The sequence below is a fragment of the Ruditapes philippinarum genome, unplaced genomic scaffold, assembly GCF_026571515.1.
Source record: "Ruditapes philippinarum isolate M1 unplaced genomic scaffold, ASM2657151v2 ctg6333_1_1_1_1, whole genome shotgun sequence".
In the NCBI taxonomy this organism is placed as follows: domain Eukaryota; kingdom Metazoa; phylum Mollusca; class Bivalvia; order Venerida; family Veneridae; genus Ruditapes; species Ruditapes philippinarum.
Genome location: NW_026857321.1, coordinates 1 through 21,367, shown reverse-complemented (window position 1 = coordinate 21,367; position 21,367 = coordinate 1). Strand labels below are relative to the sequence as shown.

General features: G+C 32.7%; 1 protein-coding gene across 1 annotated transcript; it reads right to left on the bottom strand.

Moving 5' to 3' along the window:
- Positions 1-5,313: 5,313 nt before the first annotated feature.
- LOC132749378 (uncharacterized) lies at positions 5,314-10,357 on the bottom strand. Its single transcript, XM_060739107.1, has 5 exons — positions 10,339-10,357; positions 9,815-10,126; positions 6,949-7,281; positions 6,339-6,440; positions 5,314-5,393 (listed from the first exon to the last, which is right to left on the bottom strand). The coding sequence occupies exons 1-5, from the start codon at positions 10,355-10,357 to the stop codon at positions 5,314-5,316; spliced, it is 846 nt and encodes a 281-aa protein (XP_060595090.1).
- Between the last annotated feature and the right edge of the window lie 11,010 nt (positions 10,358-21,367).

Here is a 21,367-nt window from a genome sequence, read left to right as displayed (position 1 = left end):
GGCTTATTAATATCTTTTTTGCGTTCCCCTTTTTCATTGTGAGTAATCCCGTAACTATTCCAAAGTAGTGTCTTTTTTGTGAAAATGAAGCAAGGAAAGAAAGAATTTTTTCAGGTATTAAGTAGCAATTAATAACAAATTCACAGATTTCAAAATGTAGAAATGTCAAAATTACTTAACGCGTTTTATCGCCCCGATATAAACTAACTCCTTAAAACAAATGGAAGATGATGTCCTCTTTAATTATTTTTAATTAAAAAAGAAGAACCGTATTGTCTAAAATTTAAACCAATTCTAAAAAAACAAAGTTATAAAAATTAAAAAAATTTCAATAATTTTGTTTTTGGTTTTAAATGGGTTCATGTATAAAGAAAATCCAAACAAAATGTATAACAAAAATAGCCACTTATAGAAATTTAAGAAAAATTTTAACATTTTATTAGATAAGGAAATTTAGAGTCAAAGTAATTTCAGTTGGATTGAAGGTCTTGTCCAAAAAGGGTATTTTGTTCCATTGGCGAAACCATTAAAATATAAAATAAATATATTAGGGCCCAATGTTAAAATTTAAAGTTTTCAGACAAAAATTTATGGGGGAACAAAGGCAATTGTACAAAAAGGGGGGACTGTTTTGAAAAGTCGGCTAAAAGGTTTTTGGGTTTAAAAGGGTCGGGGTTGAAAATTTTGTCCGAAAAGGAATAAACCTAGGTTTATGAAATTTAATAGTGGCAGTGTCCATGCCAAGTTTATGACCCCTAACAGATTGAAGATAATATCTATGTCTAAGGTCAAGATTTATTGAAACTAAGTGTAAAACGATCAATAACTTTAGGAGGGATTAATTAACCTAAGTTTTAGAAACTTTAGAACCACGGTGACACTTGTGTAAAGTACTTGTCCGATAAACACCTTGTTCTGGTTAATAAACCATTGTTCTGGTTAATAAACCGTTGTTCTGGTAAATAAACCATTGTTCTGGCTAATAAACACCTTGTTCTGGTTAATTTACCTTGTTCTGGCTAATAAACTCCTTGTTCTGGTTAATAAATCATTGTTTTGGTTAAATAACCATTGTTCTGGTAAATAAACCATTGTCTCGTTAATAAACCATTCTTCTGGTTAATTTACCTTGTTCTGGCTAATTAACCCCTTGTTCTGGTTAAATAACCATTGGTCTGGTTAAAAAAAAATTGTTCTGGTTAATAAACCATTGTGCTGGTTAAATAACCCATTGTTCTGGTTAATAAACCGTTGTTCTGGTTAAATAACTAATGGTCTGGTTAATAAACTATTGTTCTGGTTTATAAACCCCCTTTTCTGGTTAATAAACCATTGTTCTGGTTAATAAACCCCTGGTTCTGGTTAATAAACCCCCTTTTCTGGTTAATAAACCATTGTTCTGGTTAATAAACCCCTGGTTCTGGTTAATAAACCATTGTTCTGGTTAATAAAGCATTTCCCTGGAAGATAAAGCATTGCCCTGGTTGATAAAGCATTGTTCAAGTTAATAAACCAGTGTTCTGGTTAATGAAGCTTTGCCCTGGTTGATAAGGCATTGTTCTGGTAAATAAACCTTTTTTTCTGGTAAAATTACCATAATTCTGGTTAATAAACAATTGTTCTGGTCAATAAACCATTGTTCTGGTTAATTACCCTTTGTTTCTGTTAATAAACCATTATCCTTGTTAAATAACCTTTTTTCTGGTTATTTTACCCCATGCTCTGGTTAACTAACCCCATGTTCTGGTTCATAAACCACTGTTAAATAAACCATAATTCTGGTTAATAAACCATTATTCTGCTGAATAAACCATAATTCTGGCTAATTAACCATAATTCTGGTTATTAAACCATTGTTCTGGTTAATAAACGATTGTTCTGGTTAATAAACTCTTGTTTTGGTTAATATACCATTGTTCTGGTTAATAAAGCATTGTTCTGGTAAATAAAGCATTCCCTGGTTGATTAAGCATTGTTCTGGTTAATAAACCATTGTTCTGGTAATGAACCATTTTTCTGGTTAATAAACTATTTTTCTGGTTAATAAACCATTGTTCTGGTTAATAAACCCCTTTTTCTGGTTAATAAACCCATTGTTCTGGTTAATAAACCATTGTTCTGGTAAAATAACCATAGTTCTGGTTAATAAACCATTGTTCTGGTCAATAAACCATTGTTCAGGTTAAAAAACCCTTTTTCTTGTTTATAAACCATTATCCTGGTTAAATAACCATTGTTCTGGTTAAAAGCAATTGTTCTGGTTAATTAACCTCATGTTCTAGTTAATAAACCATTTTTTGTTTAAAACCATTGTTCTTGTTAAATAACTATTGTTCTGGTTAATAAACCATTGCTCTGGCAAATAAACCATAATTCTGGTTCATAAACCATTGTTCTGGTTATTAAACCATTGTTCTGGTTAATAAACCATAATTCTAGTTAAGAAAATATTGTTCTGGTTAATAAACGATTGTTCTAGTTAATAAACCCATTGTTGTGGTTAATAAACCATTGTTGTGATTAATAAACCAAACTTCTTGTTAATAAACAATTGTTCTGGTAAAAAAACATTGTTCTGGTTAATAAACCATTGTTTTTATTAATAAACCACTTGTTCTGGTTAATAAACGATTGTTCTGGTTAATAAACCATTGTCCTGGTCAAATAACCAGTGTTCTGGTTAGTTAAGCATTGTTTTTGTTAATAAACTTCATGTTCTTGTTAATAAACTATTGTTTTGGTAAATAAGCCATAAATATGGTTAATAAACAATTGTTCTTGTAAAAAACCATTATTTTGTGTAATAAACCATTGTTCTGGTTAATAAATGATTGTTCTGGTTAATAAACCATTGTTCTGGTTAATAAACCATTGTTTTGGTTAATAAACCATTGTTATGTTTAATAAACCATAATTCTAGTTAAGAAAAGATTGTTCTGGTTAATAAACGATTGTTCTGGTTAATAAACCCATTGTTGTGGTTAATAAACCATTGTTGTGATTAATAAACCAAACTTCTGGTTAATAAACCATTGTTCTGGTAAAAAAACATTGTTCTGGTTAATAAACCATTGTTCTGATTAATAAACCACTTGTTCTGGTTAATAAACGATTGTTCTGGTTAATAAACCATTGTCCTGGTCAAATAACCAGTGTTCTGGTTAGTTTAGCATTGTTTTTGTTAATAAACTTCATGTTCTTGTTAATAAACTATTGTTTTGGTAAATAAGCCATAAATATGGTTAATAAACAACTGTTCTTGTAAAAAAAACATTATTTGTATAATAAACCATTGTTCTGGTTAATAAATGATTGTTCTGGTAAATAAACCATTGTTCTGGTTAATAAACCATTGTTATGGTTAATAAACCATAATTCTGGTTAATAAACCATTGTTCTGGTTAATAAACCATTGTTCTGGTTAATAAACCATTGTTCTTGTTTAAAAAAACACACTGTTCTTGTTAAAAAACATTGTTTTGGTTAATAAAATCATTTTGCTGGTTAATTTACCTATGTTCTGGTTAATTTACCATTGTTCTGGTTAATAAACCCCTTTTTCTAGTTAAATAACCATGATAGTTTTTGTTAAAAAACCACTGTTCTGGTTAATAAACCCCTTGTTCTGGTTAATTAACCATTCTTTTGGTAAGTAAACCATTGTTCTGGTTAATAAACCATTGTTCTGGTTAAATTACCGTTGTCCTGGTTGATAAACCATTGTTCTGGTTAATAGCCATTATTGTGGTTAAAAAAAATGTTCTGGTTAATAAACCATTGTTCTGGTTAATAAACCATTGTTCTGCTTAATAAACCCATTGTTTTGGTTAATAGAAAGACCATTGTTCTGGTTAAATAACCATTGTTCTGATTAATGAACCATTGTTCTGGTATATAAACCATTGTTCTGGTTAGTATACGCATTGTTCTGGTTAATAGATCATTGTTCTGGTTAATAAACCATGGTCCTGGTAAATAAACCGTAGTTCTGGTTAATAAACCATTGTTCTGGTTAGTAGTAATTATTCTGGTTAAAATAAAATGTTTTTGTTAATAAACCATTGTTCTGGTTAATAAATCATTGTTCTGGTTAATTAACCCATTGTTCTTTTTAATAAGCCATTGTTCTGGTTAAAAAAAACATAGTTCTTTTTTTTAAAAACATCCTTGTTCTGATTAATAAACCAACCATTGTTCTGGTAAATGAACCATTGTTCTGGTTAATAAACCATTGTTCTGGTTAATAATTTATTGTTCTGGTTAAATTACCATTGTTCTGGTTAATAAATCCCTTGTTCTGGTTTATAAACCTTTTATTTAAACCATTGTTCTTGTTAAATAACCATTGTTCTTGTAAATATACCATTGTTTTGGTTAATAAACCATTGTTCTGGTTAATAATTTATTGTTCTGGTTAAATTACCATTGTTCTGGTTAATAAATCCCTTGTTCTGGTTAATAAACCATTTTTTAAACCATTGTTCTTGTTAAAGAACCATTGTTCTTGTTAATATACCATTGTTCTGGTTAATAAACAATTGTTCTGGTTAATTAACCATTGTTTAAAACCCCGCGGGTTAAAAAACCATTTAAAAATATTCCTGGTAATAACATTTGGATACCATTTTTGGGGTAATAAAACATGTGTTAAAAAGGGCCGCTTGTTATAACATGGTCGGTTTAAAAATTACTATTTTCCAGTTTATGTTTTATTTTAAATTGATAAAAAATTTTAAATTTTTTTTTTGTAATTCGTAATAAATTTTTCCTTTTAATAAAAAATTTTTCTGGCCAAGGCCCGTAATAAAATTTTTTAACCGTTCTAAATTTTTTTGAATAACCTTTTCAAATCCCTTTTTTCCGGTTAAAAAACCTTTTTTTGGGGTTAATAAACCCTTGTTTGGTAATAACTTTTTCGTTTAAAAAATGCTAGATTCCTTCTTTTTAAAAACTTTTTTTACATTTTTTAAAAGTAAAATTTGTGAGGTGAACAAATAAAGTAATTTACATATTGCAATCGGCACTTACCAATCCACCAGAAAATAACAAAAAGTTGTCAAGATATGACAAAAACAGCCCTTACTGCATAAGTAACGCACAGTAGTAATATGGTGATAAAATGTTGCAACATCGGTCTTATACCGCACATAACATGTAAAATATAGTTAAGTGCATTTTCTCAATACTGATTTTCTTGAAATAGTTTGGCTCATCTGGAGGCGTGCAGCTTTTATAGACAATTGTCCTGGTTAATAAACCATTGTTTCTTGCTTAAATAAACCATTGTTCTGGTTAATAAAACCATTTTTCTCGTCAATAAACCCATTGTTCTGGTTTCCTTAACCCATTGTTCTGGTTAATAAAACCATTGTTCTGGTTCATTAACCATTGTTCTGGTTAATAAAACCATTGTTCTGGTTAATAAAACCCTTGTTCTGGTTAAATAAACCATTGTTCTGGTTGATAAACCATTGTTCTGGTTAATAAACCCCTTGTTCTGGTTAATAAACCCCTTGTTCTGGTTAATAAACCATTTTTTTCTGGTTAATAAACCATTGGCCTTGTTGATAAAGCATTGCCCTGGTTGATAAACCGTTGTTTTGCGTGATTTATTTTATTTTCCGATTTTGTCCGATCATATTTAAATTTATGGCGCTCTTGTAATGACAAGATAAAATAGATATAACATGACCAATGGTAAAGATTTTCTTTAAAAATAAAGAAAATTTTAGTACAGATTATATAGAGGATATTTGTTTGTTTTGCATGTAAGATTGAAATATAATTTCACTGAGTGAACACCAGATGCAATATTTTCACGAGTGGCGTAGCAACTCGTGAAAATATTATAGCTGGTGTTCACGAATGAAATAAATTTCAATCTTATATGTAAAACAAATAAATTTTCTTTTTATTTCATGCTTTTTAAGTGATTTTAAGTATTTTACTCATTTTGCCGCGTAACGTCGCGCATTCTCCTTTCTGACGTCATCACATCATGACGTCACATCATCAATTTTGAAATATAGTTTTGTTAGATTTCTCTAATTTTCTTACATTTCTAACATGATGTATGTTGACATCGACTTTTTTTCCTAAAGAAGCAAAATTTACGTATGACGGCATTTATTTCTGTCTGTCATTCCATTTAGTTTAATTTTCTTTTCATCCGTATTCAGATATAGTCCGGCTACAGTGAAAATTATATTTTATAAATTTCACTAGTGGTTTATCAGAATATAATCATCTGATATATTACAATAAAACACTGGAATGCATGAAATAAATATACAATGTTCATTATTAAAAAGTTTATAAAAGTACAAAATAAAACGTACCATTACCAGCAATACCAAATACGACCAACAATACTACAAGAACTATTTTTATAGTTTTATCACGATGTTCGTCATGCTCATCAGCCGACCATAATTTCGAACCTGCAACAAAAGGTAACAAGTATATCTAAATATCGCGATTTTTTGTAGCTTATTGTGAAGTTGCAGTAATTGAGAAATGGAAAAATGTCTTAGAAAGACAAAGTTAAAACATTCTAGTGTTCCGTGGTATACTTCTTTTGCTCTCGGCATATCACCTTTTATCAGGTATTGGTGTATGTCGCTTACTTGTTTTACAATTTGGACCCTTTGCCATTACTTTAAAGAATATTTATTTAAATTTGTACATCATAACTATTTACAGTAAGCATATATAAACACACTGATAGATTTCGTGGATTGGAAATCAAGTCAAGTGTGACTTATGTAAATCCCTTTCCACACATAAGGCACTAGCTTGCAATAGAAAAATGTGGATTCGTGTATATTTGAGGCATTTGCCATAAAATGAGGCTTTACAACTATTTTTTATGCTATTACACCAAAGGAAATTTTTCTAGTAATATCAAAATGGCGAGTCGGCTTTATTCGATAAAAATGATATACTTACACATAATGTTAGGGAAAAACCCAAAGCTTTTGTCCGAAACAAGCGACTTTTCTGACACTTTGCAATATATCGGCAACAAATTCGTTTCCGTACAATCAAAAATTGATATGTTAGCTGAGGATCCATTGATCGATACAAAGTAACCAACGTTTCTCCCTGGCCAATCGTTTTCGGATGGGATGATCCATTCAGTCATTAAATTGGCTGCTACAGCAGGTTTATAGAAAAGTGGACCGGCGAAATCAGAAGTACCCTCACAAGTTAGAGTGCCTGATATTCCATTTCCAAAAACTTCCCACGTGGTATTTCTGATTTCCGGCGCCTTTGGTTTTCCTGTAAATAAACGACGAAATAATATAACTAGTATGCATTTAGTTGTCAACAATAATTATTATTTGAATTTCACTTGACGGAGAATCGTGATTTTTACCACCGGTGAGGTTTAATGGGCCGTTTACCTGTTTAAACGTCTGCTAGTGTTATTCTGTGATTCGTGGTTGGTGAAGTGACTTAAAGTATTAAATCGTTTGTTTGTATAGCCGTCTATAATAGGTTCTTCCACCCTATGGAGTTAGGGGTCAGTCAAGTCAATGTCATCAGTGCTAAAAATAGATTTTCTTTTACACTTTTACCCATACAGCCTCCATTATTGACATATGTCATATTTGGTGGGAAGATAACTTGCATTCCATTAGTTATGCGAACCCTCTCCATTCAAACTTGTGGACCTAAATTATCAGGTGTTCATGAAGGGCAGGAGAATTAGAGCAACACCGGAAATAATGGGACGGCTCGGCGTGTATTAATTTTGCAATATACAGTGGTTAAACACCTAGATTACAAGTCCAAGTAGAGCAAGTGAGCTTGTCCAATTTAAGAAACACTGAAAGGTGTCATATGATTGAATTAAAAAATCTTTCTTGAATATAAGTACAATGTACATTGTATACAGTTAATTTACACATCTAATTTATAATATGTTTTGTTTCGAAATGTTTACAGCTTTAATGTATAAACAATGTTACACTTATTCTCTCATATCATTTATACAAGTAGCATAATTATTATGCTGGCTTATTTGTGCCTTCGACGAAATTACGACAAAGTTACCACTTTGTCATCTTAGGATACCCAACCCAATCGGAACATCCTCGGCTATTATCTATAATAACCTCGGAAACAAAACGAATTGAAAGTAGTCCTACCACGTGGTTTCAGGTGTAAAGGAGGCAGTACACAGTTTCAGTCGTTTAATTGACAAATTTACAAATAAGAGACAGTTTTGAAAATGAAGTGGATATTTGTGGTTCTAAATGTTTAAAATTACTATATTTCAAGTTTCAATGACTAGTATTGTGTTTCAGTTATTTAGTAAAATTGAATTTAGTGGCGTTGACCCTTGCTTTTTTGAGAGAGTACCTGTCGGATGCGAAAATGTGGTTTTTGGGCTAGTGAATCAGCTCTTCAATTTAAAGGGTATGCAGAAGACTAAGATTAGTGAAAAAAGTAGATGCATGACTCCCCGTTTGGATGTTATTTTCAGATTGTGCATTGTTTAAGAAGGAAGAATCACTATAGCTTGTGATTCAATCTTTTGACGTTAATATACTCGTATTTTTGTTATTATGCGAATAGGGGTAATCCACTCTTTTTGTCGTTGATTTTCGCGACCAAAACAATGAAAAACACAGGGCTATGTGCCAGAAACCTAGAAGGTGGACATGTATTTTTATATGTTTGCTGTGAGATACATATGTATGTGTTAAATATGAAATGTATTTATTTCAGGTGTGTGATTACAGACTTGTGTGTGAAGTTTTGATTGTGGCGCAGTCAGGTGTTTTAAAACTGTGTATTGCCCCCAAACCGAAACAGAGATAATGTAAAACGAATGTATATACGTATTTGACATCTAATTTCTGTTCCGGTACTCTTATGCTTGAAAATATCTCTGACAACAATTTGTTATATAAATATGCCCTCTGATTTTCAATTTTAAACAAATCCGACTAAATGTCAACAGGTTGGTTTTTTGTATTTTCGGTTACTACAACCATAATAATAAATATATCAATAATGTATTATTTGCTTTTGTACACATGAATTCACTTATTTTAGGTGGACTTTTACTACATATTTTGGAAATAAACTTGTCAGCAACTCTCAGCATTAAATTACTATTTATTTCTTAGCGTAGGTTAGACCGAAATATCGCATACGTTCTGTGTATTCATACTATTGTGTTCAAGGTCCTTATCCGAAGACTGACGGAAAGGGCCGAGTAGTTGCGATTGCGACCGAACTATTGAAGTTATCCGATTATTACCGATTACGTGTAAAACAATCGTGGCTATCCGACGATGCGACTATGTCTTTTTTTTTCGTGTTTTCGCCTGGTGCCCGGCAGAGCGACAGTACCACAAAGTATGTAAAGAACGACAACTCTGTTTGGCGACCTGGCATTGATAACTATGTTATGATAGTGTTATTGCTATTTATAAACGACAATTAACTCTGCTTTAAGCGTGTAGATGTTAAATCAAACTACAACTCTACTTTGAAAGTTAAATTGCCGTTTATATACGAACGACAACCCTGTCTTGTCTCTGAGCGTGTATTCTTTATTTATTCAAGAACGACAACTCTGCTTGAAGATTACGAACGACGAATCTACTTAGCGATAGTAATAAGTGGGCACGCAGAAAAATGCAAAGAGATTGAATAGAAAAATTCAAAATTCATTAGAAAAAAGTCCATACATTTGAAAAATAATAGACCATGTTATTTTTACAAGCTGTTGCAAAAGAATCTACATCTATAAAAAAAAACTACTTTTACTTAAAGAAGAAAAAAACAACAAGTTTACTTAGAACGACAACAGTCCTGCCGTCTCGCATAGTGGTGCCATCATCAATGGTGTATTCACAGACATAAGTCCCGTTTCTTTGTCTTTGTAAGTTTAGAATTTTTGCGGAGAAGTTGTTTTGATGAACATTTCCGTTGAACGTAACGTCATTATCATGGTACGTCACGTTGTTTTTTTGATCAACTTCAAGTAGTGTGACGTTAGACTGGAGTAGGTATAATCTTATGTTACTTGCCAAACCATTTTGTAACTTGAAATACAACACAGGACTTGAACCAGGCAAGAAAACACTTGTGGTATGATTATCCAGGACTGAAAAATACAAAACGACAGGTGATTTCAAAATAAACAAAAAGAAATGTACTTATAGAAAAGTGGTGCAAAGATATTTTATGAGCCAAGGATCATAGTTACATTAACACAAATTGAAATTAAAAGATTAAAGATCTAAAGCGCAAGTTATTTTGAGCACGGCCACCAAATCCTAGGCAATACTGAGTATAGAAAATTGACCGCTTTCTTACGGAATACCGTTAGTGCCATCGTGGTTATACTTTATCATCCAGAGGGCGACAATGCAACAGTGCGATGACGACAGTATAAACCGCGAATTCGACAGCACGAAAATGCGATAGTGCGATGGGGACAATGCGATAACATGATGACGACAGTGCGATAACGCGATGGCGAAAATGCGATATAGTACTATCGCGTTGTCGCAATTGCGAATCCTACTGTCGCCATCGCGGTATCGCACTGTCGTCAACGCGATATCGCACTGTCGTATTATCGTACTGTCGTCATCGCGTTATCGCACTGTCGCCATCGCATTATCGCATTGTCGTCATCGCACTCTGGATTATATAGTGTTTTACATGATGAAATATGGTAAAATAATTTTACTTTTTTCAGTAGATTTCTTTTTTATCTTTTTCTTTTTTGTGTACTGTAAACGTCTAAATAAAATTATAAATTAATAAAAAGTAACATTTTATGAAAGGGGAAATACTCGAAGAGTCATTTAGTAATATATAACATACACGGAAAATGTAAGTAATTGTGTGAAACATTCAAAAAATGTCGAAAGATTTCAGATGAAAATTATGTTATGTTGACATTTAAAAGATGCAAAAAGTAATTAATTGTCAATAGTACATAGAGGATATTCAAGTTTTCTTTTCGATAAATGCAGGATTTATTTTTATCGAATGGTGTGAAAATAAATATTTCATGAGTTGCGGTATTATTTTATACATTTTTCTCTTTTTGACATTACAATTTGAAAGACCTGCCCTAAAATGTTGGGTATTGGCTAAATTTAGAAGAAAGAAGTCCGGCAAGACACAAATGAAAATATGGAAAATATGTTTTACTGCAATAAAGAATAAATTTTAAAGTGAAAATACGGAAAATGAAAATAAACTCACTTAAGTAATTTCTTTTAGAGTTTTAATTGGTCATCAGTGGTTTTATTGTTTTGTAAGCTGTAGATTGTTTTTGTATTTACTAACATTGAAAAAAAAAGAAACTTACGTGTAGACATAATTTTATCTATATCTCTAATTTAAATGGTCAGCAATTTTCACTAAACATATTCTACTATATGTTTAACTGGTCAGCAGATTCTACTATACGTTTAACTAGTCAGCAGTTTTTCGCATGACGTACATTACGTTAAATCTGCTGTCGATATCGTTTTAGAAGAAAATACGACAAAAACCACTACAGCAATTACTTTTATAGTTTAGTTGATCAGCAGTGGTTTTATTGGTTTGCGAGATGTAGAATATGTTATATTTACTAACATTACAATATAAATAAAAAAACACGGCAGAATTTAATATTTCTCTATATATCTATTGGTCAGCAGTTTTCACTGTAAGTTTAACTGGTCAACATATTCTTCTACATGTTTCACTGGTCAGCAGATTCTGCTATATATGTGTGCGTATAATGCACAGTACGTTAAATCTGCTGACCATATAGTCTAAGAAGAAAACATGGCATAAACCACAAAGCATTTTCAAGATGTAACATCTATAAACATTCCAAAATGAATTAAGAGTATTATGCTTAAGTGATTTTAGAAGTATTTTATAGTGACAATTTCATAGTGACCAATTATGGACCATTTACATTTATTTATTAACTATCTTTGTATTTGTCGAGAAAACTTATGTACTACTGACCAGTAAAATATAAGAACTCTTTTCATTTTGTATTTTACACAGACTGTTCAAATTTATACAATCATCATTATAATTTTTCCACAACAAAATCTTATTTTTGTATCAATTATTTTTACATTTTTCACCTTTTAAATGTCGACATAACATCATTTTCATCTGAAATCTTTCGACTATATTCAAGTTTTACACAATTGATTACATATGTTTAACCCTTTAGGTATTTCCCCTATCTTTAAATATAAAATGTAATTTATTATTAATTTATAAATTTTATTTAGACGTTTTTAGCATACAAAAAGAAGAAAAGGAAAAAAAAAGAAAAACAAGAACACCCCTAACAAAAAAATCGATTTACAAATCGTCGGGTTAATTCTACAACCCCGTAACTCGATTTTTGGCAAAATGGAGATTTTTATATCATTTTTTTCGTCTCATTGAGCTTTTCACAGTGAACATACTTATGTAGTTGTAGAACTAACATAAATATGTTTATTTCCAATTCCACAAACCCGTAACTCGCTATTTACACCAAACTTTAATTCTAGACTCCAGTAACTTCTCGTCCAATCAAACATTCTGATTTTGTACCACGTGATACATGACACATCTGTAATGGCTGCCTACTTTATCACAACCAAATATTTGAAAAACCTTTAGTGATTTATTTAAAGATAATTATAGTATATTACCTGACTGTAATATACATATATTGATGATTTAGTTTTTATAGCTCTTACATCATTTTTGATTATATAGTAAATGTCTTGAATAGATAAATATGTAAATACTACATTTATTCGGATGATTACCATTTCGGACGGCCTCGATGAGTACTATATTTTTTTGTTTCCCCGAAAGCTTCTTATTTTCAAGATTATACATTTTTTGAAAAGGGTACTCATTGGCAATATAGCTGAACCCTTTCTTCCATTTGCATTTTGATCATCCGTGAAGTTATAGTTATTAGATATTCTTGAATGGAAGACAAACTACCACTTTGTTTACATCTAGATGCTATCAGGACAAATTATTTCAGATTCAACGCTGTTTTCTAAAGCACGAAAAGCATCTACTTGATGTACACTCTAAATCAAAAATTGAAACATTATAGCAACATAGGTATGTGACAGAAACGCATCGTCGGATATCCACGGTTGATAAACATGTACCATAACAAGTGCATACTTTTGAAAAATTGATGTAGATATATTTTGATAGTAGCATTTATTTTCAAACAAACGTGTAATATTTTACAATATTATACAGTAGGAGAAGTTAATGATATTTTTTACTTGAATTGTTGCTATGTTTCTAGCCGAAAATTATTACACTTAGTCAATTTTGCTTCAAATGTTTCACTTAGAACCCCGTATGTCGCCTAAATGGTGTAGAAATGACCTGAATGTTTTGCCAACAACCCAGTATCTCCCGAATGGGGTTTTAGAATTCAGAATATGTATGAGTTTTCTTATTTATTATGAAAAATTGAAATAAATTATTTGAGATTTTAACTTTAAAATTGTATGCACAGAAATAAAATTTGGCATATATGTATAACATAAAGATTCCTAAATTCACTGAAAATTTTATCTTTATACGGTTTATCATTAAAAAGTTATTACAGTTCAAACTTTCAAATGCGATTTTCTAAAAATGGCAAAAAATGACATACGAGTATTAAGCCAACGAAATGTAAACTTATTGCCCCATATTCTATATCGTCAGTTTATTCGTTAGCAGTTTAGAGCCGCCCAATCAAATACAAAAAAAGAATGTGAGCATGTGTACCAGAAGGCGATAGTCAACAATGCAATAACGCGATGGCGACAATACGAAAGTGCGATGACCACAGTGCGAAAATGCGATGGCGATAATGTGACAGTTCGATAACGCGATGACGACAGCGCGATAACGCGAAGACAACGGGATAGTATTATCGCACTATCGTATTGTCACCATTGCATTATCGCACTGTCGTCATCGCGTTATCGCACTGTAGCCATCGCATTGTCGCCATCGCACTATTACGGAATCCCGTTTCCGCCATCGACTTGTCGACTAAAAAATAAGCCGACAACTAGAAATTAAGAATAAAATTTCGACTTTTTGCGATAAAAAATTAACCCGAAAACAAGACAAGTTGATGTTTTTTACTCGATAATTATCACAAAATCGTCAACTTGTCGACCTATAACTTAGCACAAAAAGTAGAAATTTATTGGCCTGAATTTCTTCTCGTGTATTATCACAAGTCGACAAGTTGATATTTGCATGATAATTATCAAGCAAACGTCGACCAAAAATATAACCAGACAAATAGAAATTAGCACTCAAAACCTCGTGTTAGGATGGTAGAAGGAAAAGTGGCACCGTCGTAGTACCTAATTAATATTCGGTAGATAAATATTCATGACCTTTCGGGCACTTGTTCAGATAAACGGAAAAAGGGATCGAGTGAGAGTATATGTTGCATATCTAGTCCCGCCTATAAATTAAGCACGAATTTCTGATAAAGCGTTATCATCCTGATAAAAATAGACGAAATGATCAGATTCACTGTGAAATAGTGCATATGCTTAATCATCCTAATAAATATATGCGTATGTCTAAAATATGGAAACAGGCTTTAAAGTATTCAGGACATACAATCGTACCATAATGGTTTTTCATTCATATGCCTAATAATTTAATCAGCATTTGAAATATATCAAGTTCGATGAATAAAGGATCGTCTGAATGTACACACAATATATACTTATGTTCATTAAAGATTTATGAGGAATCACATTAAAAGAGGGCCAAGAGATCAACTACATGACCCATATACTGTAGTTTTGATAGAAGATGTACGAGAGGTTAATGTAAGATGAGCAGGAAATCTAGATGTAAATATACATTAGTAGTTATGGAACATATTTGAAGGGTCATGTATAAACACTGTAGTTCTTAAAGAACATATATGAGGGAAATGCATATAATCACTTCTTATTAAGGAACAGATATAAAGGTCACGTTAGATGACCATGGGATTATCTAGATGTACATACTCATTTTCATTCTAGAACAGATATGAGGGGATTGCGTAAAATTACAAGGGGATCATCTAGATGTACATATACTCTTTCTTGTTATTATGGAACAGATATATTGGGATCACGTAAGATGACCAGGGGACTATCTAGATGTATATATACTATAGTTTTCATCCAACAGAAATAAGCGGATCACGTAAGATTACAAGATCATCTAGATGTACATAAACTCTTTTTCATTATGGAACAGATAAAATGGGGATCACATAAAATGGCAAGAGGATCTTCTAGATGTACATATACTATTGTTTCCATTGAACAGAAATAAGGGCTCACGTAAGATGACCAGGTGATCATCAAGATGTACATACTCTTTTTCATTCTGGAACCGATATGAGAAGATCGCGTAAAATGACAAGGGGATCATGCATGTAGATGTACATATACTATAGTTTTCCTTGGACAGAAATAAGGGGATCACGTAAAATGACCTGGTGATCATCCAGATGTACATAAACTATTTTTCGTTATGGAACAGATATAAGGGGATTGCAATGTCAAGGGGAGCATCTAGATGTACATATACTATAGTTTTCATTGAACAGATATATAGAGAACACATATGATACACAGGTGATCATCTAGATTTACATATACTCTTTCTTATTATGGAACAGATACATTGTATAAGGGGATCACGTAAGATGACAAGGGGATCATCTCGATTTACATTTACTATAGTATTCATTGAACAGAAATAAGGGGATCACCGTCGATCACGTAAGATGACCAGGGGATCATCTAGATGTACATATACTATAGTATTCATTACATATATTGTAGTATTCATTGAACAGAAATAAGGGGATCACGTAAGATGACCAGCGGATCATCTAGATGAACTTTAACTATAGTTTTCATTGAACAGAAAAAAATAAGGAGATCATGTAAGATGACCAGATGATCATCAAGATGTACATGTACTCTTTTTTCATTATGAAACAGATATAAGGGGAACATGTAAGATGACCAGTTGATCATCTAGATGTACATATACTCGTTTTCATTATGAACAGATATAAGGAATAACCTTCACTTGATAATGTATGTTTGTATAAGACTTTCATCGTCCTTTGAGTGACCTTCACTTCATAGTGCGAGTGTATAATACTGTCAGCATCCTTAGAGTGACCTTCAATTGATAGTGTGAGTGTATAAGAATATCAGCACCTAAATAGTGTGTAAATATAAGACTATCAGCACCCTTGGAGTGACATTCACTTGATAATACGAGTGTATAAGACTATCAGCACACTTGGAGTGACCTTCACTTGATAATGTGAGTGTATAAGTCTATCAGCTAACTTAGAGTGACCTTCACTTGATAATGTGAGTGTATAAGTCTATCAGCTAACTTAGAGTGACATCACTTGATAATGTGAGTGTATAAGACTATCAACTCTGATGGATTGACCTTCAATTGACACTCTCAGTGTATAAGTCTATCAGCTAACTTGGAGTGACAATCACTCGATAATGTGAGTGTATTAGACTATCAGCACACTTGGAGTGACCTTCACTTTAATACTTTAATACATTCATGCTATGAGGCTATTAGCACTTTTTAAATGACATAGGGTTCTATTAAAAAACTTTAAAATCTTCTTCTCAGAAATCAGAAGACTCACAGCTTTGATATTTTATATGTCATTTTGAACATTGTCCAGTTAACCTCTACCAATATTATGTCTTGTTTACGAACGAATATAACTCTATCATGTATTTTGTATGAATTATGCACTCTTTTGGACTTAGAAATTTTGTTAAACATTTTCTTCAACATAAGAAATTAACTTAACACTTTAGATATTAGCCAGATATTAGCCAAACACTTTTATTTTAGGATAAATACTGAGGACATTTTATTCACAGAATGAACAATGCTGTACCATTTCTGCAAAACAAGTTTAATTGTTAAATTATGACAGGGTTGTGAAATTTACATTCAATTTGTATTAAGATATAAAAAAAACTTGATTATTGTATAAATATTGCAAATAGAAACTGGCTTTAGTGAGCATAACTATATCGCCTTTTTGTGAGGTACATGTATTTATTTCTGTCTAGATATGCCTATTCAATTAATTGTATACATGTTCGTGGACAAAAATTAGAAAAGATAATGTATAAATAAAACATTAAAACAGTGTTGAAAGCATTGCGTTTCTTACAACGTATTTGATATGCCCTTTCTTGTTCACCTTTTCATTATAATATGGCTAGGACTTAATAAATATGGTCACAGAATGCGATAATTTCTGAAACATTATTTTGAAAGACATAGCTGCGTTGCTTTAGTGTTGGCTATTGAAGCTCTTTTTTAAGTTATTTATGATCAGGAAGCCTTCGTGTGTTTAATTCTGTCTTTCTAATAGCCCAAAGATGCTCATGTCTTTTAACGGTGATATTGTCCATCCAAACATGCTTATATCTTTCCAACGGTACAACACTACTAATGTCTTTCCAACGGTGCCACTGTACATAAAAAGATGCTTCGGTCATTTCAACGGAACCACTTAACACCCCAGTTACACAGAGCCATCGGTGATTGATCGGTAGTTTTTTTAGCCAAATTATGGAGTGAACCGATGACAACGTATTTAACACCGATATCACATATTGGTCACCTGTTTTCCACCTATCAACTGCTATTGGGGAAAGATAAGTTTCATCGGTGAAAAATTACCGATTGGGATTTTTAAACATGTTTAAAATTCTCGATCGGTGAAAATATTTTACAAATAACCGACAGCAACCTATATCACGAGATATGCAAGCTCTTAATCACCGATATCGCGGATTGGACAAAGATAACCAAATATGAATCATCGGCCATATCTGACGGAAAGTGTTTAACCACTGATGACTAGCTATCAAACACCGATTAATCAGGGTTCCGCCCGATTTAGCTCCGATTTACAAACGATAAAAACCCAAAGTATTTCAGCATTTAATCATCGACCCAGTCCCGTTTGAGTTTGCTTTCTGTCACCGATGGCCGTTTACACAGAAAACCAGAAATAAAATCACGCATGAAAACCGATCATACAGCGAGTAAATTTAAAGATAAATGACCGATTGGGGACCGACCGTCCGTGTAACTGGGCCCTTAAATGCAAAAATGCAAATATTTTTACAACGGTGCCACTCTCCATGCAAATATCCTAAGATATTTCACACGATGCAACTGTACATCAAAACATTCTTAGAACTTTCCATTGTTACAAGATGCTCATATATTTTGTTTGTTTGTTTGTTTGTTTGTTTCATTTTACGCCTTTTCCCAACAGTGTTTCAGTCATATAGGGGGGTAGTTTCCTAACCATCGTTCCTACTAGACTACCTTCCTCCGCGGCTCATATATTCCAAACGGTGTCAATGCCCATGCAAAGATGCTTTGGACATTCCAACGCAGCCACTCTCCATGCAAATAAACATAGGTTATTCCAACAGTGCCTCTCTCAATGCAAATATACACAGGTCATTTCAGCGTAAACATTCAACATTCAAATATAAAAATGTCATTCCAACGGTGCCTCTTAATGCAAATATAAATAGGTAATTCAAACAACGGTGCCACTGCCTATGTAAACATGTTAAGGTTATAAAAAGGTGCTGCCACTGCTTAACCCATTACTTCATGAGCATTTTATGAAAAATGGCTGTTTTCATTGAAAAGTCTCCCGTTACAAGTTCAAATTGCTATAATACTATAAAAACTGCTTCAACACTAATCAAACTTGGCACAAATGTTGACTGGACCATTGCACTTGCAACAACATGCTCAGGCTTAAATTTTCTGTTACCATGGCAACGAGGGGACATCTCAAAATTACCAAAAATCACTATTTTGCGTTGATTTTTTCCATCAAAATTGATTTCAAAGTGCTGCACTTTCTCAATGGATTGAGATAGAGTCAAATGCTTTTCAGCGTTGGTTACACGTTACCTTATGATCAATCTGGGGTCATTTACAGCCTCTCACAAGTCCAAAATTTTTCTTGGCGATGAGGGGGACTCCGCCCCCTTCAAACCCCCCAAACAGAAGGGGGCACATCCCCCTTCTGGCAACCCCCTGATGTATCTTTTGGTTGGGGGGCCGCGCCGAAAAAGAGGTCACTTTTTTTAACAACATTTCTCAAACAAAAACAAGTGTTTGGGGCCTAAATAAGGCATTTTTTCATCATTTGAGACAACAAAAAGGGGGGGGTGAAAAAGGCGTTAAAAGGCGTGTATATGAAGTAATGGGTTAACTGAAAATGATGAAAATACTTGAAATTACCCTAAATCGCGTTTTTTCATGTTTAAATATGGCCTGTCATATAAATTTGAAGAAAAATTGTTGTTTTGTAGATTTTTTTATTTTTTTCATTAACCCATTACTTCATGAGCATTTTATGAAAAATGGCTGTTTTCATTGAAAAGTCTCCCGTTACAAGTTCAAATTGCTATAATACTATAAAAACTGCTTCAACACTAATCAAACTTGGCACAAATGTTGACTGGACCATTGCACTTGCAACAACATGCTCAGGCTTAAATTTTCTGTTACCATGGCAACGAGGGGACATCTCAAAATTACCAAAAATCACTATTTTGCGTTGATTTTTTCCATCAAAATTGATTTCAAAGTGCTGCACTTTCTCAATGGATTGAGATAGAGTCAAATGCTTTTCAGCGTTGGTTACACGTTACCTTATGATCAATCTGGGGTCATTTACAGCCTCTCACAAGTCCAAAATTTTTCTTGGCGATGAGGGGGACTCCGCCCCCCTTCAAACCCCCCAAACAGAAGGGGGCACATCCCCCTTCTGGCAACCCCCTGATGTATCTTTTGGTTGGGGGGCCGCGCCGAAAAAGAGGTCACTTTTTTTAACAACATTTCTCAAACAAAAACAAGTGTTTGGGGCCTAAATAAGGCATTTTTTCATCATTTGAGACAACAAAAAGGGGGGGTGAAAAAGGCGTTAAAAGGCGTGTATATGAAGTAATGAGTTAACTGAAAATGATGAAAATACTTGAAATTACCCTAAATCGCGTTTTTTCATGTTTAAACATGGCCTGTCATATAAATTTGAAGAAAAATTGTTGTTTTGTAGATTTTTTTATTTTTTTTCATTAACTGAAAATGATGAAAATACTTGAAATTACCCTAAATCGCGTTTTTTCATGTTTAAATATGGCCTGTCATATAAATTTGAAGAAAAATTGTTGTTTTGTAGATTTTTTTGATTTTTTTCATTAACCCATTACTTCATGAGCATTTTATGAAAAATGGCTGTTTTCATTGAAAAGTCTCCCGTTACAAGTTCAAATTGCTATAATACTATAAAAACTGCTTCAACACTAATCAAACTTGGCACAAATGTTGACTGGACTATTGCACTTGCAACAACATGCTCAGGCTTAAATTTTCTGTTACCATGGCAACGAGGGGACATCTCAAAATTGCCAAAAATCACTATTTTGCGTTGATTTTTTCCATCAAAATTGATTTCAAAGTGCTGCAACTTCTCAATGGATTGAGATAGAGTCAAATGCTTTTCAGCGTTGGTTACACGTTACCTTATGATCAATCTGGGGTCATTTACAGCCTCTCACAAGTCCAAAATTTTCTTGGCGATGAGGAGGACTCCGCCCCCCTTCAAACCCCCCAAACAGAAGGGGGCACATCCCCCTTCTGGCAACCCCCTGATGTATCTTTTGGTTGGGGGGCCGCGCCGAAAAAAGGGTCACTTTTTTTAACAACATTTCTCAAACAAAAACAAGTGTTTGGGGCCTAAATAAGGCATTTTTTCATCATTTGAGACAACAAAAAGGGGGGGTGAAAAAGGCGTTAAAAGGCGTGTATATGAAGTAATGAGTTAACTGAAAATGATGAAAATACTTGAAATTACCCTAAATCGCGTTTTTTCATGTTTAAACACGTGGCCTGTCATATAAATTTGAAGAAAAATTGTTGTTTTGTAGATTTTTTTATTTTTTTTCATTAACTGAAAATGATGAAAATACTTGAAATTACCCTAAATCGCGTTTTTTCATGTTTAAATATGGCCTGTCATATAAATTTGAAGAAAAATTGTTGTTTTGTAGATTTTTTTGATTTTTTTCATTAACCCATTACTTCATGAGCATTTTATGAAAAATGGCTGTTTTCATTGAAAAGTCTCCCGTTACAAGTTCAAATTGCTATAATACTATAAAAACTGCTTCAACACTAATCAAACTTGGCACAAATGTTGACTGGACCATTGCACTTGCAACAACATGCC

What these genes read in the sequence shown, in the direction of transcription:
- LOC132749378 (XM_060739107.1), bottom strand. An exon ending in CAGGACTGTTGTCGTTCTAA is followed by an intron (nt 7,282 to 9,814) that starts GTAAACTTGTTG and finishes GTTTATTTACAG; the next exon opens with GAAAACCAAAGGCGCCGGAA. An exon ending in GTTTTTCCCTAACATTATGT is followed by an intron (nt 6,441 to 6,948) that starts GTAAGTATATCA and finishes CTTTTGTTGCAG; the next exon opens with GTTCGAAATTATGGTCGGCT.